Source organism: Camelus ferus, chromosome 2 (assembly GCF_009834535.1).
Source record: "Camelus ferus isolate YT-003-E chromosome 2, BCGSAC_Cfer_1.0, whole genome shotgun sequence".
NCBI lineage: Eukaryota > Metazoa > Chordata > Mammalia > Artiodactyla > Camelidae > Camelus > Camelus ferus.
In genome coordinates this window covers 77,386,897-77,406,543 of record NC_045697.1, presented here as the reverse complement: position 1 = coordinate 77,406,543, position 19,647 = coordinate 77,386,897, and the positions used below count along the sequence as shown (strand labels likewise).

The 19,647-nt window shown below is 35.3% G+C and overlaps 1 protein-coding gene across 1 annotated transcript; it reads right to left on the bottom strand.

Annotated features, from left to right (window-relative positions):
* Nucleotides 1-433: 433 nt before the first annotated feature.
* RRH (retinal pigment epithelium-derived rhodopsin homolog) lies at nt 434-18,804 on the bottom strand. The gene is made up of 7 exons (XM_006188932.3): nt 16,324-18,804; nt 10,641-10,831; nt 8,829-8,928; nt 8,147-8,300; nt 7,070-7,238; nt 3,226-3,404; nt 434-1,772 (listed from the first exon to the last, which is right to left on the bottom strand). Exons 1-7 carry the CDS (start codon nt 16,427-16,429, stop codon nt 1,658-1,660), a joined length of 1,014 nt encoding a protein of 337 aa, XP_006188994.1. The 5' UTR covers nt 16,430-18,804; the 3' UTR covers nt 434-1,657.
* Between the last annotated feature and the right edge of the window lie 843 nt (nt 18,805-19,647).

Below are 19,647 nucleotides of genomic sequence, written 5' to 3'. Positions count from 1 at the left end.
GAATGTATTTTATTCCAAGCTAGTTGCCTAAGTTATAGGCAATCAAACCCAAAGCTCAACTCTCATGTCAGGCTCTATCAGAAAATAAAAATTAAATTAAATATTTTAAAAACTACCTCCATACACATAGCATAGAGAATCCACAAGAACATTCAAGGATTAAGTTTATAAATATATAAGGTATTTAATCTTCTTTGGGGGTAGTTCTATTCATCATCTTTAAACCAAAAACTTTTTTCTAAAGAAAATTAATTCTATAAAGAGAAGAATATTATGGGAAATACTACTTAAAACAAATACGATGCATATAGAAACAACAGAATCAAAAGAATTTTCTCAAAATAAAATCCTGTGGATTTTCAGGTTCTGAATAATTCATTTGATCATCAAATACTTACTGAGCAAATACTCTGTGCAAAGCACTGAACTAAGTCCTAGGGATACAAAGGTACCACATGTGTGACTGGGCCTCTGATTAAAAATAATGATAACTAGAAAACTTGAAACAATTGACCAAATACATAGTTCTGTAAGAGCAAGATTGCAGTAGTGTAACTTTAGACATGGGAAGAAGCAACAAGCAGGAACCAGTCCCCGGACCATAGCAGACTAGTAAGACAAGCTGGACCAGAGGCTTTTGGCTACCGTTAACAGAGCCTAGTCCAGTAATAGCTCACCAAGGAGCCTATCAACCAAATTGTCACCCAACCTGGGAGTAAGCATTCTTAGCACCCTGGGACAAATTGGTCACGAAATGCCTCTCAAACTTTGGTCAAAATTGTAATCAAAAGAGAGGGGATTATAAAATAAAGAAAGTTGCCCATTATCGTATTCTAACAAGAATCAAGTCATTACCCACTGCTGTCACTGACTGTACAACAAACCCCGAAAAGAATCCAGGGTGAAGATCAGAATGAGACACTTCGTGTTCTGGGAAAACAGGCAGAACTGGCCCTCAGACAGGTATTTTCAGGAGAAAATTTTATGAACCCAGTTTCTTGCATGTTTCCATACTTAGAAAAGCACTAAAAGCATTAACTATCTGTTCCTCATGTAGCCTTCAACCAAGATGTGTGCTGGATTGCACATAAATAGTGGCCTCCCTGCTTTCCTCTCTGGAACAGTCCCCAGAGCTTTCTGAAAGACTGTCTCCTGGGTTGTAATCTTCAGGTTGGCTTGAACAAAATTTTCCGTCTATTTCTTACATTGACTATTGATTAATTGCTCATTAATAAAACAAAAAAAAGGGAAAAAAAGAACAAACATATAAAAACTCCCACTCTGATTAAATTTAATTCTAGTGCCAAATATATGGAAATACATATACATAAAAATGGTAATTAAAATGCAGAGTACATAATCGTATGCAGATTATATTGCTATATAAAATATGTATGTGCATTGACTGACATGTGATTTAAAAGCAATAGTGCTTAATATTCATTCAATTATTTTTGTTAAATAGTATGTTAATAATTGCCAATGCACAAACAGAATAACTATAAACTACATCTGAGGAAGTTTTAGTCTATTAGGACAATACTCTATGTCTGCATTTGATCAAAATTGGCTCATATTTAAAATGAAATTAAACCATTGCAAAAAAAAAAAAAAAAAGGAAAGAAAATGTTTTGATAATGTGTGCTTTCCTCTTATTTCAGAGTCTTCCAGGAGTCAACGGGTTTTGAGGTACATCCATTGGTAAAATACTTGTCATGGGCATTGCTTGGTGAGTCTGACATTTGAACATGGCAAGCATCGCCCTCCGAAACCTACAATAAAAAAGGGAATATCTGGCATTATCTCATATTGACTTGGAACTTTTGAAGTAGTTACAAATATGGCTAAGGTGCCACTACTGCCAATTGGCATCTCCAAATAAATTTCTGCCTCCAACTTGAACATCTCCTATTGAGACCTTTTATAAACGTGTAAAGTATATGGTACAGTTAAAGACCAATTTTGCACCACTGATTATAAACACTGAAGACATTTTAAAAATATTTTATTTATTTTTTGAAATCTTTTGGTGGGAGGAAGTAATTAGGTTTAGTTACCTATTTATCTTAATGGAGGGACTGAGGATTGAACCTAGGACCTCGTGCATGCTAAGCATGTGCTCTACCACTGAACTATATCCTCCTCCTAAACGTTGAAGACATTCAATAAACATCAATAATTATATCTGTTTAGGATGGTGCTTCTAATGTCAATTGCAAGGAGTTATTTATTTGAATTAAGGATATGTATTTCAAGCATTTGTTCTGAGCAAAAGCCTAGTTTAAATTAAGGCTTAAGAATAACTGACCTTTCCAAAAGAATTACCAATAGACTCTGAATTTTAAATGTGTTCTTTATTCTTCTTATGTGGTCTGTTTGGTATTAAAAGTTTTTATGTTTCTGCATGTACCTGTAGCTAAAGCTGCTTTCCCAAACATGTACATAAATACACAAGTTTAATAGAAGCAGCATGGCATTCCCAGATCAAATTACTTCACCTCTACTGAGACTTCAGATCAAATATTTAAGCTGCAGTAGATTGGTTCATTCCATCTTTAAAAAGCAACAGGAAATGAAGTAGTCTAAGCTTCACTGAGAAGGCAGGAAAGAAATTCTTGCTGAGAGTCTCCACAAAGGTGGAAGGGGAAGAATCTAGAATATTCTGAATGACTACATACTCCTGAAGCCCTTTATGTTAGCACTGAATTTCTCTCTTGGATTTGAATGATATGTCTTCCTTCTAGTAAATATACAGCTATGCTATCAACTTAGGGAGTCCCACATTGCCTCGCCTTGTCCATTTTCCAGTAATGGAACCACTCTTCTTTGTAAAACCGACTCCCTCTGTTTCGAATGGGGTAAACATATGAACCAAGCCGAGCTCACCAACAACCTTCCAGGGTCTTTTCTGCCAGAGAGCCCCCTGAGATGAAAGCATCTGGGGATGCTTAGCTGGCAGAACTTGGGTCGTAAGTTACCCGTGATCATCTTGCCTCCACGTGGGAAAAGCCTGTCACAGAACTGGAGCCCTAGACATGTAAGATCCTAAATGCTGCTTTAGTTTCATGAACCAAATAACTTCTACATTAGTTTGAAGTGAGCTTCTGTTATTTACCTCCCTAAAACTTTTAGAACATTATCTGTTGCCTTCTTAACATTCTTTCTGTATATATAATATATATATATATATTTTTTAAATTGAGAAGCATTTTAGACCTGACTTACTTTTTATTAGCAATCACATAAATACAGGGATTGTAGAAGGTAGAAGATTTTGCAAACAGTGGAGCTATGATGGCCATGGAGGGAGGAATCTTCTTTGGGTCACCAAAGGAAGCCCATAAGCACACGATGGAATAAGGGGACCACGCCAGCAGAAACATGAGTATCATTATCACAGACATCTGTAAAAGAAATCAATATTTGCCAAGCCCAATACCTAAAATATCAAAATAGCTACTATATGTAAAGCTGCGTGAAAAAGTATCTAGATTGGACCTTACGTGTATGTCATTGAAGACATAAAGGAAATACTGAATTTTTCCCCTCATTGCACTTTGCTTATGTGCCCAAAGTCATCTATGATAACAAGGACTTGTGAAATGGGTAGAATGTTACACAAATGTAAAGAATGCCCTCTTTCTTTTGGTGAGCTAGGGCAGAATGCAAAAGCTAGCTTTGGTGAGAGGCAGATGAACCCACTCCTAGCCCACTTCCAGTAATTGCGGACTACTGGTATTGTGCTTTTTTTCTCACAGTCATCTGTTAATCTAAAAAATAACTTTCTAAACTCATTCTGGGAAAAAAAAGTCCTATACTGAGTTCAGTGAATTCTAATACAGGCCATTTGAGCTCAATATATAATAAATGATATATAATACATACAGTGCAGATAGTTTTGTAAATGAGCTCCCTTTGCATTTTGTTTAAATGAAAAATTGTAATTTTACATTGTTCCCTTCTGATTGCCCACTAAAATGATAGAAAAGGTATAAAAAGACACAAATCCATAACATCTGAGAATCACAGATTAGACAAAAGCTTTCTAAGAATTAAAACCAAATAACCATTGGACAAGTGGTACATTCCTTATCAGACATGAATGATTTAAAAACAAATTTAAAAAAAATTTCCCAGGAATGAGGGAAAATCAGAGACAAGCTAATCTATTCCTCAGAACTACAGAAGTCTCAGGAATTGGAGTCGACAGCTCTGAATGCAGGGCTACATATGGAATCTAAAACATAAAAATTCATTGAAATCTGCAAAAAGCAGCAATTAGACTTCTGAATCCCCTCCCTATTCAGCCAAGGAACTGCCCCTTCTCCCCTGAAGAACCCCAGAGGGTCTGTAAGAGAGGGCAAAGCAAGGAAACTCAGGCTGGGGGACACTGGACTGGGCTGAGAGCTGGAGTACTGTTCTGAAAAGAGGGGTGCTGCATGCTGCCCCTTCCTGGCACTGAACCGTGAGAATGTGGGTGGATATACTTGTACCTCCCACCCAGGAAGGTGAATCTTCTTGTAAACTGACCAGCCCAGAAGAAAATACCCAGACACAGATCATCAGAAATCCCCCCACTCACAAGACATATCCCAGCAAAAGAGCACATCCAGAACTTACAATCAGCTTTTTAGTGCATCAGTCTTAAATATGCAGGGACAGTCATTAATGACCAGATATTGAGGAAACATACAAACTGACATGTAGAGACCAAAAGGTTCAGGAACTCAGGGGAAACAAAAAATTTGTGATGAACAGAAGGAAAATAAATATATACACAATATCATCACAGAAATGAGAGATGACACACATGCATTAAACAAGAAGAGGCTATCAAAAAGAAGTATAGTATATAAAATAATGCTCTAATTTGAAGATACATGCACCCCAGTGTTCACAGTAGCACAATTTACAATAGCCAAGACATGCAAACAACCTAAATGTCCATCAATGGATGAATGGATAAAGAAGATGTGGTATATATACACAATGGAATATTACTCAGCCATAAAAAGGAATGAAATAATGCCATTTGCAGCAACATGGATGGACCTAGAGATTATCATACTAAGTGAAGTAAGTCAGACAGAGAAATGCAAATATCATATAATATCACTTATATGTGGAATCATTTAAAAAGTATACAAATTAACTTATTTACAAAACTGAAATAGTCTCATAGACATAGAAAATAAACTTATGGTTACCAAAGGGGAAAGGGTGGAGTAGGATAAATTAGGAGTTTGGGATTAACATATATAACATAGATAACCAACAAGGTCCTACTGTATAGCACAGGAAACTATATTCAATATCTTGTAATAACCTATGATGGAAAAGTATCTGAAAAAGAATAATTTATATACATATGTATAACTGAATCACTTTGCTGTATACCTGAAACTGTAAATCAACTATATTTCAATTTAAAAAAGAAAAAAATTTTTAATAAAATAATGCTCTTTATCTTACCTATAAAAGTGAAAGCAGAATTTTTAAAATGCAATGGGAAGGTTGAAATGCATGGTCAGCCAGGCTTTAGGGTGAGGTAAATGAGGCCAATTGTGTGAGTGCAGAGTCATAGCCTGTCGTTATGTAATATTTTATATTTTGTTCAATATAGATCTTTTACATAAATTTTGATTTTTAAAAAATACTGCATTAACTACTGTTTTTCTTTAGTTTTTTGGTGCCTGCTTAAATTTTGCACCCCAGGCTTGAGCCTCAGTCTTCTCAATCCCAGACATGGACATGGTTGAGGAAATCTCTCAGAAAGCAGAAACAAAAACAAACAAAACCAGAAACAGGGATAATGTAGTACAGAATATTTAAGAAAATTAGAAGATAAATCCAGGAGATTAAATACCCAAATAAAAGGAGTTCCAGGAAAAGAGAACAGAAAAAGACAAAATAGGAGGTGAAACTCACCAGAGAAATAATACAAGGAAGCTCCCAGAAGGGAAGATCTAGTCTCTACATGGAAAGCACTCACCCAGTACCCAGCACATGGGTGAATAAAAAGCAACACCAAAACACATCAGCATGAAATTTCAGAAAATTAGAGACACAGAGAAAAATCACAAGCTTCCAGAGGGAACGCAGATGACCAGCATGCTATCAGCCTTTTCAACAGTGACACCAGAAGCCAGGAGACGATAGAGTAATGCCTTCAAAATTCTTTGAACATCATTTTTATACTTAGAATTCCACACCAAGCAAACAATCAGTCAAATACGATAGAATTAAGACATTTTCAGAGGTGTGAAATCTTAAAAACTTTATTTTCCTACAATTTTCTCAGGACTCTACTCCAGAATGTATTCTACCAAATGTGAGGGAGTAAGCCAAGAAAAAGGAAGCCATGCAATCCAGAAAACAGGCGATCTGACCAAGGAGACAGTCCCAGCTGCTGGTAAAGGAGATGTGAGGATTCCTGGGTAGTTGTCTTAAAGAACAGCCAATGAGAGCAAGAGATCTGGGGGTCTCAGGAGGCTAGCTTCAAGGAAAGGATAAAGTCAGTCTAGTCCCTGATGCATTTGAAAATACTAAGAGGAGACTGGTGGAGAGTTTAGATGTGAATTACGTGACAGGTACACAGAACAGCCAGCAAACAAAGCTCAGAGGAGGGGAGAGAGACGGAGGGAAGAAGAGAAAGAAAGAGAAAAGGAATGAATTATTAACTCCAAGGGGAGAAAAGTTATATATAAAAAGAAATATAAATCATAGAGCCCTACAGAGATCTGTAATAAATAAAATCTAGATAATCACAATAATGTAAAGACTCTTGATCTAATCAAATACTAACATTTCACTGACAAGATGAGAAAGAAAGGTCGGTGGTATAAGAGAAATTCCCTTTGTCTATCTACAGAAATCAAGAAATAACAGAAAAAAAAAAAAAACCCCAAAACATCAGATAAGCACATCATTATGAAAGATGATGGCAAATACCAGACAAAAGGGCCAGAGAGTAAGAATCGAGGGTTGGGAAGGTGACTGCTGGGGCCAAGGAACCACGTTCGTGGAAAAGCTTGAGCACAAATATTTTTTAAGGATTTGAATGTCTTACCTTTGTTACATCTACCTGATCTGACCAATCTCTGTTGAGGTACTCAGTGCAGTTACTAGTTGCACGACATTTAATGGATCGAGTGACATGGTAATAGCAGTAAAACATCACTATCAAGGGCACAATAAAATTGATTGCAACCACCATCATGGTATAAGAAACAAAAGATCTGAAAATTTAAAAAGGGAGTAATTAAATCACTACTCGTTCAATGTACTAAATAAATAGAGGAAGGGAAACAGAATAATTATCAGAAATTATACTGGCACTGCCCAGCAGTCATTATATTATTAAATAGCTTAGAAAGTACATTTGACTTTTAGTTCATTTGGACTAGGGGTTGGCAAACTCTAGCCTGTGGGCCAAATCCAGCTTGTGGCCTCTCTTTGTGAAGAACAGTTTATTGGAACCACATTCATTTATATACTGCCTATGGCTGGTTTCACAGGCAGAGGTGAAGAGCTGCAGTGTAGATAGTCTTGCCTGTAAAGCCTAAAATGCTTATTTTTCGACTCTGCACAGAAAAAGTTTAAGATTTAGATTTAGTGCGAGAGTTAGAAATTTTTTATTTGTTTCTCTGAGTCATCTTTCATTTCCTTTAATGAACTAAATTATTCCCCTTTCCCTGGTAAACACGGAAGAGCATCACTAATAAGCAAGCAAATCTTTGCAGTGACAGTGCTTTTGTTGCATAATTCTCGGAAGATGCTTTATCACCAGATCATCTAGTGATCTGGGCTTTCTGTACACTGTCTAGCTCCACTAACACTCTTTTTACCCCTCAGGTTCTACCTCTAAGGTGCAGACATCAGAAGGATGCTCTGCACCCCCTTCTCTGCAAGAGGGGAGAGAGGAAGGAACAGAGCAGGGGGACAAGGGGAGCTGGATGACCTTTCCTTGCAAACAAGCATAATTTACTTTTCTCAACTCATCTTTGGCTAGAATCACATCGTCTGTACCAAGGAAGCCGTTTGCCACGTTCTGCATAAGAAACAATTGATCTGAGTTTTAATTTGAAATGGTGAGAAATGTCTACATTACAAACATTTGATTAAAAAGTGTAAACATGTCTCTTACACATCATTTTGCCGCCAGTTTATGGTGCAGGTGGCCCCAGTAGGATCTGGGGCGTAACCAGCCCACCCAATGATAGGCATTGAAGCCCAAAAGAGGCCATTGATCCAGGCCCCCAGAATCATGCTGATGTAAGTGTTTGTGGTCATTCTTCTTCCTATGAACAAACATGGAATTTTAGAGTCATTTCCCAATGATGAGATTCATATCTTCATTTTGTTTTAACTGATGATTCAAAGTTGTTATCAAGTAGATTCTTTGCAGAGCACTCTAATTCACACAAAGCCTATCTACATGAATTCACATTCTGGAAAAAAAAAAAAAAGACCTTTAAGCTGAAACCTGAATTATAAAAAAGATCAGCCAGAGGACTGGCCTAGGAGAAGAACTTTCCAGGCCTAGGGAAATAGCATCTACAAACACCCCAAAGTGAGAGGATCCTAGACCATGCTGGAAAGGCAGCCAGGGGCCCGGTCATGTGGTGCCTTGGAGGCTGTGTCATAAAATTTAAATTTTATTCTAGGTTTAATAGGTATCATTGAAACTTCCAATCAAGGATTATCAGAGACTGATCATGTCTGTAAGCCATCACATTTACATTTAAAGTGAATGTGTGTTGAGTGGTACCTGGACAAGAAATGGGTTCACTAAGAAAACTAAGGGAAAGCTAAGAGAAGTGCTGTACCTGCATCAGGACGGCAAATGGTCAGGTATCGATCCATGGCCACAACAGTGAGCAATCCAATACTTGCCATTCCAAAAAAGATATTCAAGCCAGCATAAATCTGAAAATCAAAATTGGAAAGAATCCACCATTCTGCACACCCTCCCCCAAAAAATTTACACTTTTATCCCATTGCTAGAATATATTTAAAATACACTGAATTTTTTTTTTTTACTGATTTAAAAATATAACATCTATTGTTAAATGTTAAGTTGTTCAATAAAGGGATTTATAAAAAATACTTTGGGACTTCACTAATCAAACTTTTTAGAAAATATCAAGACTTAAAGTAAAACTTCTATACATACTCTATAAGAGTGCAAAAACAAGCCATAAATTAGGTGCAGTACATATCCAACAAAAGACTAGTGTTCACAAGATAGACAATTCAACAGGAGGAAAAGACAAACAGAAAAACAGGCTATTCATACAAGAGGAAATCTGAATGTTTATGATATAAGATGTACAACCACATTAAATATTCAAAACATGCAAATTATATGATACTATTTTACTACAGATTTAAAAGTCTGACAATCCCAAGCACTGGGGATAATGTAGAGTAACACAAGTTCTCATAATTGGCATAATTATTTTGGAGAGCAATTTGGTCATATTTGATAAAGGTCAAGATGAACATTATCTACAAACCAAACCATCCCTTCCTAGTAATGTACCTAAAGAAACTCTCACATATTGCAGAAAGAGACATACATAAGAACATTTATTGAAAACTTGTTTGTGATTTAAAAAATGGGAACAATGATCAATATTAGGAAAATGAATAAATACATGTGTATGTTCATAAAATGGAATATGTGTAGCAGTTAAAATGAGTGAGTTACAGCTATGTCCATCAACATGCATATACTTCAAAAACATAAGATTGGATAATAGAAGAATAGCATAATAATATAATATATAATATAATATAATATAACATAATATAATAGCATAATGCAAACAATATATTATTTATACAAAATTCAAAACATTCAGACAGTGTCAAGTTTATGAACATATAATATGTAGTAAGATAGAAAAACATTCATGAGAGAGAAAGGAGTAAGATTGTGGATGGTACCGCAACAGACTTCAACAGTATCTGTAAAACTTTATACTATTAAAAAAAAGCAACCTGAAGCACATATTGCAAAACATTAAGATTTGACAAAACTGGTTGGTGCACACATGGGTATTCATTATTTTCTCGTTCTCTCATCTTACCCTCTATATATAGCTTAAAATGGCAAACTGTTAAAAAAAAAAAAAGGCCAAGTCATTAATGCAACTTAACATTAATTTATTTTCTTATCAGTAAAACTCATGGATATATATAATAGGCATTCTCATGGAGAAACTTCCATGGGAAAAAGTCAGCAAATCGTAGTTTAACTACATTACTTATACATTATGATATAGTCATTAAATATTATTTCAAATGAAAGCAGGGTATTTCTTTTTGAATTTGCAACACACAAGTTTTTATTTGAATATGCGTATGTTCACTTTTCTTCTCTAGGTGAATGCTTATTTTTTGTTAGTTTAGTTTTTTTCCTTTGGATTGGGGAAATTTTGAAACTATTATGGCTAGTGATTTCATTTCTCTTGTTAAAGAATGTATTTCCGAGTTACCCCGGAAATTTGCAGAGGACACCGTATCTGTTATCCTACGTGATCTTATTTGATTGAAACTCTTGGAATTTTTTGAAGACACAAATTACATCTTTTTAATCTACTTTATTTTGCTTTGATTCTTAAGATCCCCAATACCTGACATCCTGCATATCCAAATTTCCAACTTCCATACAGATCTGAAGCAGCAGACATGGGATAGCCAATGCTACTGACCCCTATATCAGTAACAGCCAGGTTAATGATAATTGCATTTGTGGGTGTCCGAAGCTCCTTGTACTTAACGAAGATGCCCAAAACTATTATGTTGCTGAGAATACTTATCACACCTGAGAATACAAACAAACAAACAAAAATCACACACTTTGTTAATTTGAATTTGTAAAAGTATTTTTTCACAAATATTTAAGCTCCTTCAAAAACACAGCAAATCCATTTTGGTTTACTTATTTGAAGAGCTCCAGCTGTTTGTAAAACTAGTTGTAGTATCTTCACAGCTCTTTTGTGAAATAGAAATATAAAAATTAAAACACAAAGAATCTGCTGATTTTTAGGATACGTTTTTAGGATGTATGTATGATCATACAATCTCCTTTGGCAGCTTAATTCCCTCCTCCTCCTTCCTGATGCCTGAGGCTCTTCTTTCTCTATAGTTTTTCAAGCCTCAGCTGTCCTAACAGCTCTTTGTCACTTTCTAGCCCTGATCCATGCTCCTATCCCACATCCCTTTTCATACAACTTATTGCCATTAAACGTTTATTGAGCATCTATGATATGTAAGATCATACGATGTTCTAAACTTGAAACTCAACATGTTCAAATCGAATTCTTCATCTCACACACACACATACACACACTCCTCTATAGAAGAACGCACACTGCAAGGTTTGGTCCAGAGAGGAAGTCAAAGCTGGCTTTCAAGTCCACTGAGAAGCCTCACAGGTGATATCACCCTAGTCAAGTCTTCACAACCTGGGATCTGATTCTTAGCCCTGCGGGTCCAGAAACTCAATGTTGTCTGTGCCCCAGAAGTGGCTGGATTCAAGTAGACTGATGACTGAACTTCTTAATCTGAATGCCAGTGTATTAATTTACAAAAAGAAATTGCTGAGTGGACTGGATGTGCCTGACTAATTAACCCCTATATACGAAAAAGGATGCATATGCTTCCCATAAACCAGATGTGGGCCATACTAGGTCCTAATGCTGGGGATGGGGGATGAATAGATTTGAGCTGAGAGAGGCTAGAGTCATTACCAGATTCCTATGGGCTAAAGGAGGGGTAAGCAACAAAAGGAACAGAGTTGTGTTCACCAGCATGAAGAGAACTCTAGTGGAGCAGCCCCCAACTATTGCCGGAGAGAGGGAAGGTTTCCGAGCACTGACACACAAAGGTGTCAGCTAAGGAAGAACTTCTATTCTGTATCTTGGCACCTTGGTCAAAACTTCGGTTTAGTATCTTATTAACCTAATCTTCCAGATTTCTATTCTTTCCTCCTGTGCTGCTGGCAGAATATGCTCGCTGCAACATAAAATTAACCGAAGCTCTTTTCCTCAAAACCTCCAATACTCCCCAATGTCTGAGGAATAAAATTCCACATGTCCCAGCTTGATATTCCAATCTGTTTTCACCCTAAGCAAATTTCCACACTTGTCAAACAAGCCCTCCACTCTAGTGATTTATCAAATACACCAGGTTTGTGGTAAATTTCAACTCCTATTTTCTCCTGCTTAGAACACCCTACTCCTTTCTTCTACTTATCCAAATGCTACTCATCTTCAAAATTCTGTTCGAGCCCAATTCTACCCCAAAGGCTTGTCCTACCACAGTGATCTCTCTTCTATAAATCCTCAAAGTACTTGTTTTCATACACTTTATCTTACATGATGCTATATTACTTAACTCTTACATATTCCTAGTCTTCCCATGTAGCTTTCAGGCTTCTAATAACTTCCATGTTGAGTATGTGACATATAATAAATTTATTTAATAAACAGACAACAACTAAAATTCATGTTGCTTAGTATCTATTATTCTTACAAGCATAATCTGGCACAATGACAGCAAATTTGATGATTCTTTGGCTCAGTTTTTTGCATCTAATATTGTAGCTCCAAAAAGCTTAATGAATTAAAGAATCTTTCTGGGCTAGCTATAAATTTGATGATTTTAAAAATTCAAGTAAAAAACACAGTGCAGTAAATTGTTGCCTACCAACGATGCAACCAGAATAAAGTAACTGTACTTTGGGGAGGTCTTAGATATAATAGGGGGAACGAGATAAACAATTTAGCCCTTTTCTCTATTTGCTCGCAACTGTCTCAAGCACTCTGCTTTATTTTCTAGCTGTAGGTGTTTCCTAATGAGTAAACCAGAGATCATTTATAGTTAGGTCTAAATTCAGTTAATTCCCCCTTGGCTTCTGTGGATTTCCTCCAATCTCTTTGGCAGATCCTTCATTAATCTACTTCCTGGCCTTTTTTCTTCATCTCTACCTTATTAAATACGTGCATTGCCCTAGACAAGCTTCTGCCCTAGACCTCCTTTCTTTTCACATTCAACATACACTGAGTGACTTCATACATATCCAAAGTTATATACTGATACTTTCCAGATCAATCCCATGAAATTTAAACCCACGTGTCCAGCTTTCTATGTAACTTCTCTCCAAATGAACTCAGAGGTTTTCTCTTCTGCCCCAAATCTGTTCTTCCCCAAGCGTTTTCCCATCTCGGTGAATAGCTTTACCATCTAACCAGCAACCCAGGAAAGAAACCTAGTTGTCACCTTTGATGCTCCTTCACTTCTTCCCTAGTCTCCACATCCAGCCATCAATTCTAACTTCTAGCTCTTCAATGTGTCTACTTCTTTCTGTCTCCATTGTCACTGTTTCCTCCTCAGGAGCCTTCTTAATCACACAGTAGCCTCCTACATGGTCTCCTAGCTATGACTACAGCACATTTCTAAAATGCAAATTGGATCATGTCATTCAGTGACCCCTATTGCCTTTACAGCTTAGGTTGTTTATTATCTGGTATGGAGTCATCCTCCCAGCCTAATCTCTCTTACCCTTCATTCTACAATTCATCCACAATAAATCTATTTCAGATCCTTAACTCACCATGCCCTCTTGGCTCCTGGCCTTAACTGAAGAAACAGAGAGTTTGGATAGTAGAAGTTTGTACGAGCTAAAATTTAAGAGAAATATTAAATTAAAAATTAAATTTAAAATGAAAAATCTAAAACGGCTCTCCATAAAAGTAATAAATGAAATGAATGCTTTGACTAAATTCTTTATCTCATAGTTTTGGTTTTGATTTGGACATTTAAGTGAGCTTTGTTATATGGGGGCAGGGGGTTAAGGGACCAAAAGTACAATAAATATTTAAACAAAAACATGAAGAGGTTAGATGTGCTCCCTTCAGTTCATCTACTAAAAACACAAATACATACTCATGGTATTGATAAAATTGACACTTGTGGATATATGTGAGGGCTCCAGAACCAAAATATCTAAGTTCAAATTCTGGTGTAGCTACTTAGTAGATGTACATGTTGGGCAACTTATTTAAGCTCTTCATCTGTATCAACAGGGAAAACAAAACTAATTCACTAACTGAATTAGTATAAAGGTGAATTATTCCATGCATGTAAATATTTAGAACAGTGCTTGGTATATACCAAGTATTCAAATAATAACATTAGTAGTAGCAGCAGCAGCAGTGGTGGTCTTGGTCGTAGTCGTAGTAGTAGTTGTTCTTACAGTAAGACTACAATGACTATTACAGGACTAAGAACCAGAGAGAATGTTTTCTTAACAGGAAATCTTTTTGTAACCAGATCAAAAGAGATCGCTTTTCTTGGTCCTCTACCAAAAACTAACAAAAATTAACTAAATCAAGTTTGTATACAAAATATTCCTATGTAATTGTGACATGGAGATTACCTCTTTAAGTACTTATTTTTTCCTTTTTGTTGCAACAGCAACAAAAAACAACCAAAATAAAACAGAATTTGTCTAGTGCTGGTATTATCATACACAGGTATTCAACTGAAAAAGTTAGCATGTAACTGGAAGAAACCTAAACGTCCATCAACAGAGGACTAGATAAAGATGTGGTATATACATACAATGGAATACTACTCAGCCATAAAATAGAATGAAATAATACCATTTGCAGCAACAGGGATAGAACTAGAGATTATCATACTAAGTAAGTCAGAAAAAGAAAGACAAATATTATATGGTATCATTCATATGTGGAATCTAAAATATGATGCAGAAGAACTTATTTACAAAACAGAAATGGACTCACAGACATAGAAAACAAACTTACGGTTACCAAAGGGGAAAAGTGGTAGAGGAGGGATAAATTAGAAGTTGGGGATTAGCAGATACACACTGCTACATATAAAATAGATAATAAACAAGGTCCTACTGTATAGAACAGGGAACTGTATTCAATATCCTGTAACAAACCATAATGGAAAATAATATGAAAATATATACACATATATTATACACACACACACACACACACAATACTGAATCTCTTTGCTGTACACCAAAAACTAACACATTGTAAATCAACTATACTTCAATTTTTTTAAAAAGTTTGCATGTCATTAAAATTTACAAAAATTAACTGAGGAACCATAATTTCTAGCACAGACAATACTCTAATTGTGAATTACGGGAAAACTAAGCAATTATTAAAAAAAAAAACTGGGTACAGTAGAATTTGTTATGCTTTTACTCTACTTTTGAACATATTTGAAAATTTTCATAACTCAATAAAAAAAATAATAATAAACCCAATATAAGAGTTGCTTCTAAAACTCATTATTGAGCATAAAGTTGAAAATGAAGTGTCTGCTCAGCATAAAATTAAGACTACAATTCAACCTATACATAAAAAAGATAATCAGAGAACTTCCACTCTCATTTTCCCCATCCCTTTTCTTCAGCAAACAGCCTTTTTCTTATTCCAGTATATGCATCATTGAGTGTGTGTAGGTGGGAAGAAACAAATATTTATCCAACATCCACTATATATATCATTCAGGTATATTTGTGCATTATTTTACTTTTCACAACAATTGTGACAGGTAGCTTATTCTTATCCTCATTTTACAGATATGAAAATGGAAAAATAGAAAGATGAAGGAACTGGCTCACTGTTGCAAAGACACTAAAAGATTAAATACAAAGCTCAGGAGTTTTCCAATACAGCACTTGAAAATGAGCTGAATTTTCAAACCTTGTCCTGACAATACACTCGGCTCTCTCTTTTTACAACTTTAATTTCCTTTCCAGGATCTTTCAATCTTAACTAGATTCTACCACCGAGGACAAAACTACAGAAAGTATGTGTGAGAACATGAAATGCCATAAAAATACATTTTTGCCATGGAGCACACTCTTCCCCAATAAAAATTTGACAATGTAATAACCAAATAAATGATCATAAAAATTATTCATTTTATATAAAATATTTCTCAGCCCCACTTCACTGCTGTTTATCAAAATTCAAAATAACTTGTGACATTAACTACCATTAACAATTCTTTCATCTATCCTCTCACCTACATTCTCTTATTCGATCTTTATAGCCAGGAAATAGAGCAAGTATTATCCTTATTCATCACACGAACCCCAGCTCAAAAAAAGATAAGTGACTTGTCGAGTTTGGCCAACAATATAGAACTTGAAACATTATCTCTGAACCCATGCTTTTTCTACTACCTTACGCTGAAAACCTCTGCTTTTCTTCACTCATTCGAAAGCAAAATGACTATTAATGGAGTAAACATCCATACCTGCTGTGATCAAGTAAGCTGCAACAATATTGTGTTCAGCCTGTGAAAAGACCGAGCCATGTTCATTTTTAGAGTCTGAACTGTTGCCTAAATTATTCATTAGCATTTCGGAGGGGAGATATTGAGAGAGCCTTCATAATGAGCCTTCAGTATCTATGAAATGTTTTAAAAGCCACTGAGGGAAGAATTTTCAGAACCAATCATTTCCACTTAAAGACCTCAAAGAAGGGCCTTTTAATAGAGGCCCTCCTGTAACAAATTTAATTGGGCTAAAGAGGAAAGGATTTTAATTCCCAGGACAAGGGAAAAGCTTATTAGCAAAATGAAGAGAAATACCAAGCACCACATATTTTAACTAGTTTGGGAATCAGCCTTATATCTAAGGAGCTTTTCAAGTGCACACATCCCATTTAAACAATAAACAAACTCAGAAAATCAGTGCAGGACCTCATTTAACTGATTTCTACTGGAAATCAGTTCTGATATTAAAAGCCAGCCTTAGCCCTCCAAAACTATTCAGATTAAGGTCCCTGTTTTCTGTTGACCCTTTCAAGTTTTCTATTTCGGTTCCTTCTGTTTTTTCCCAGTAACAATTTAGAGATAAGTAAAGAAGTTAATCGCCCCCATCCTTCCAAATCTCACTTCCCTAAAGGCTATAATATTGTCTGGTGTACATTCTTTCTGCTTTTCTTTGCTTATACAACATATATTCATATAACAGAGGTTTCCTCTACTTTCTTTTCACTTCTATTCTTTTAAAAAATGAGGAGATATGTATACATAAAATCATTCTGTAATTTGTTCTACCCTAAAGCCAAACCATAAATTCCAGGTCAATAAACCTAAATCTAAGTAATAGCTATATATTTCAAAGCATGGATACAGCATGATCTATTTCACAATCCACCTCAGTTAATTTATCTTACACTTTGATATGCATAATTTTCTGGTAATAATCACAGCATATACCTATTGAAGTATCTAGATTCAGTCATCCACCTTGCTAGGTACAGGGCAATTCTAATATTCTGGATTATCTTGTTATAATTCAAAAAGTGGGTTAGGTGAGTGACAATCTGGCATGGACATTTATTGTTAGAATCTCTACCACCTTTTCCCTTCATGTTCGTTATGTCATGTAATATTAAAGAAATCTGATCCTTTTCAATAGGGAATTTCTTAAAAATCAGTAATTTAGAGAAATGCTAGATGTGCCACAGTTAACAGTGTAAGCACATCACAGAACCACTAGAGGGCTATATTTACCCACTTAATTTAATATTATACATTTTAGAATGGCATAGCAGGATAATCTTTTTGCCTCAGTTCTCTCAGCTATATACTTGTATACACTGAAGAAGCTGAACCAGGTTGGTTGATCTGTCCCAGATCTTATAGCTACTAGTATTCACATTTTTATAAATGTAAAGTAATTCTGAAGAGCATCTATACTAAGAAAGTGAATCTCACTAGAATTCCAATATCAAAATACTTGCATATGACCCTAAAGCAATAAACATAATCTAAGAGGAACTCTCCCTTTTAAAAACTGGGTTTTAAGTCTCTCTCTTTTTTTTTTTTGCATTCACTATGCAGAATAAAACAAAAATGTTTTGAGTTTGCTCTGGATCATAGCCGCTTCCTTTTCTGTGACAGATTATGCCTAGTTGTAGCACCCACTTAAAGTTTTCCAGAAATAATTATTTCTATTCATAAGAAATGAAGAAAAATAATTCCAAAGATGGACAGCTTTTTGCTGTAGATAAAAAATTTCACAGATTATGAATGTGGTAGGTGCAAAGTACTTTTTTATGCTTCCTTCATGAGTGATACAGAAAAGCGATACTGGGATGAGGCTTAGAGCACTAAGAAACACAACTATAAGCTTATCATGTTTACACAGCTCATGATTCTTTTAATTTCATAAACTTCAACTGGCCTAAAGTCAATCCTCCTTTCATAGCTCTTCCCAAATTTTCAGGAATATTAGGAAATATTGCTTGTTGTATTCCACTAAACTTTTTTAACGCTATGGCAACAAGTGCATTTTATTTTGGCATGATGCAAGCATTCAGAAAGTTAACCACTCAAAAGATTTAATATGTGAATAATCATCAAAATGTCTTTTACAATGGAACTTAGTGATACCACAGTACAAATGCATTAATGTTATTTAGGCTCCCTAAGCATATGAACTTGATTCAAAATCAAATGCCCCAAAGGAAACCCAGAAAGAACCACTATAAGGAAGAAAAGGGAAAAGTAAGATGTGGAAATAAAAGTTTAAAGATGGCTAATGACTAAAACATATACCTAAAGTAAAAAGTAAAATCTCAAGTGGTTTGTCTACCAACCTGTATATTATTTCCATCATAGCCATTTTACACTTTTTTTAAATGTTTAAAAAAAAAAAGCATTGGAACATGATACTATTATTTGTCCTTGGGACAATACCATTGCCACTCTAGTGCTATGTCTTTTGCAATCCAAGAGTAAAAACTCTGACCCTAACTCTCACTGAAAATTTCAACCCAAGGATTCTAAATCAGCCTCCTTTCCCAAGCTGTAAAAGCACACTTTTTCCTGTGAAAAAATAATTTTCAACATTTGTTCATTATATATACTTTATGGCTTACATATTTATTAATCCTGCTGCAATTCCATTAATCGAAAAGGGTAAGTAAAACTCCAAATACTGACTTAGGCAATACTATATGCTACTCAAACAAGCATCAAGGGTTAACCAAGTATTAGGTATAGCATGCTAGAAAATTTAAGAAAAGATATGGCAACGTCATTCTTTCTGAGAATGAACACATGAAGGGGGGAAATTCAATGGCAGGGAAAATTACCCTATATCACAGTATTCTAACTTGCTTTCATGGCTACATCTTGAAACTACATTAGCAATGAGGACCAAACCAATTTCATTTGCTACGTCCCTACCCAGGAATCTGAACATGCAGCAGGGAATCAAATATTTATTTACGGTGAATAACATCTTAAACCCGAGTCCCTTAGAAAAGGTAAAATAAAAACATTCATTAAAGCTTTCAACATTCCAACTATGTTAAATGAGAGAAATTAAACATTTCTTCAGAAATGTCTTGGACTTTTAGTTCTCAACTTGAATAGAGCTGTTCCAACTTTAATAGATTCATACTCAATACTGAAATTTTCTAATCAATTATTAATTGTTATTAGAGAAGCTGCTTTACTAACTTTGATTTATGTACTAACACACAAAAGGGAAAATACAATAAAGGGTACTGATGTTCTCATATGAAAAAGGCAAACATTTTGAAAGGGAGTGTTAATTTATAA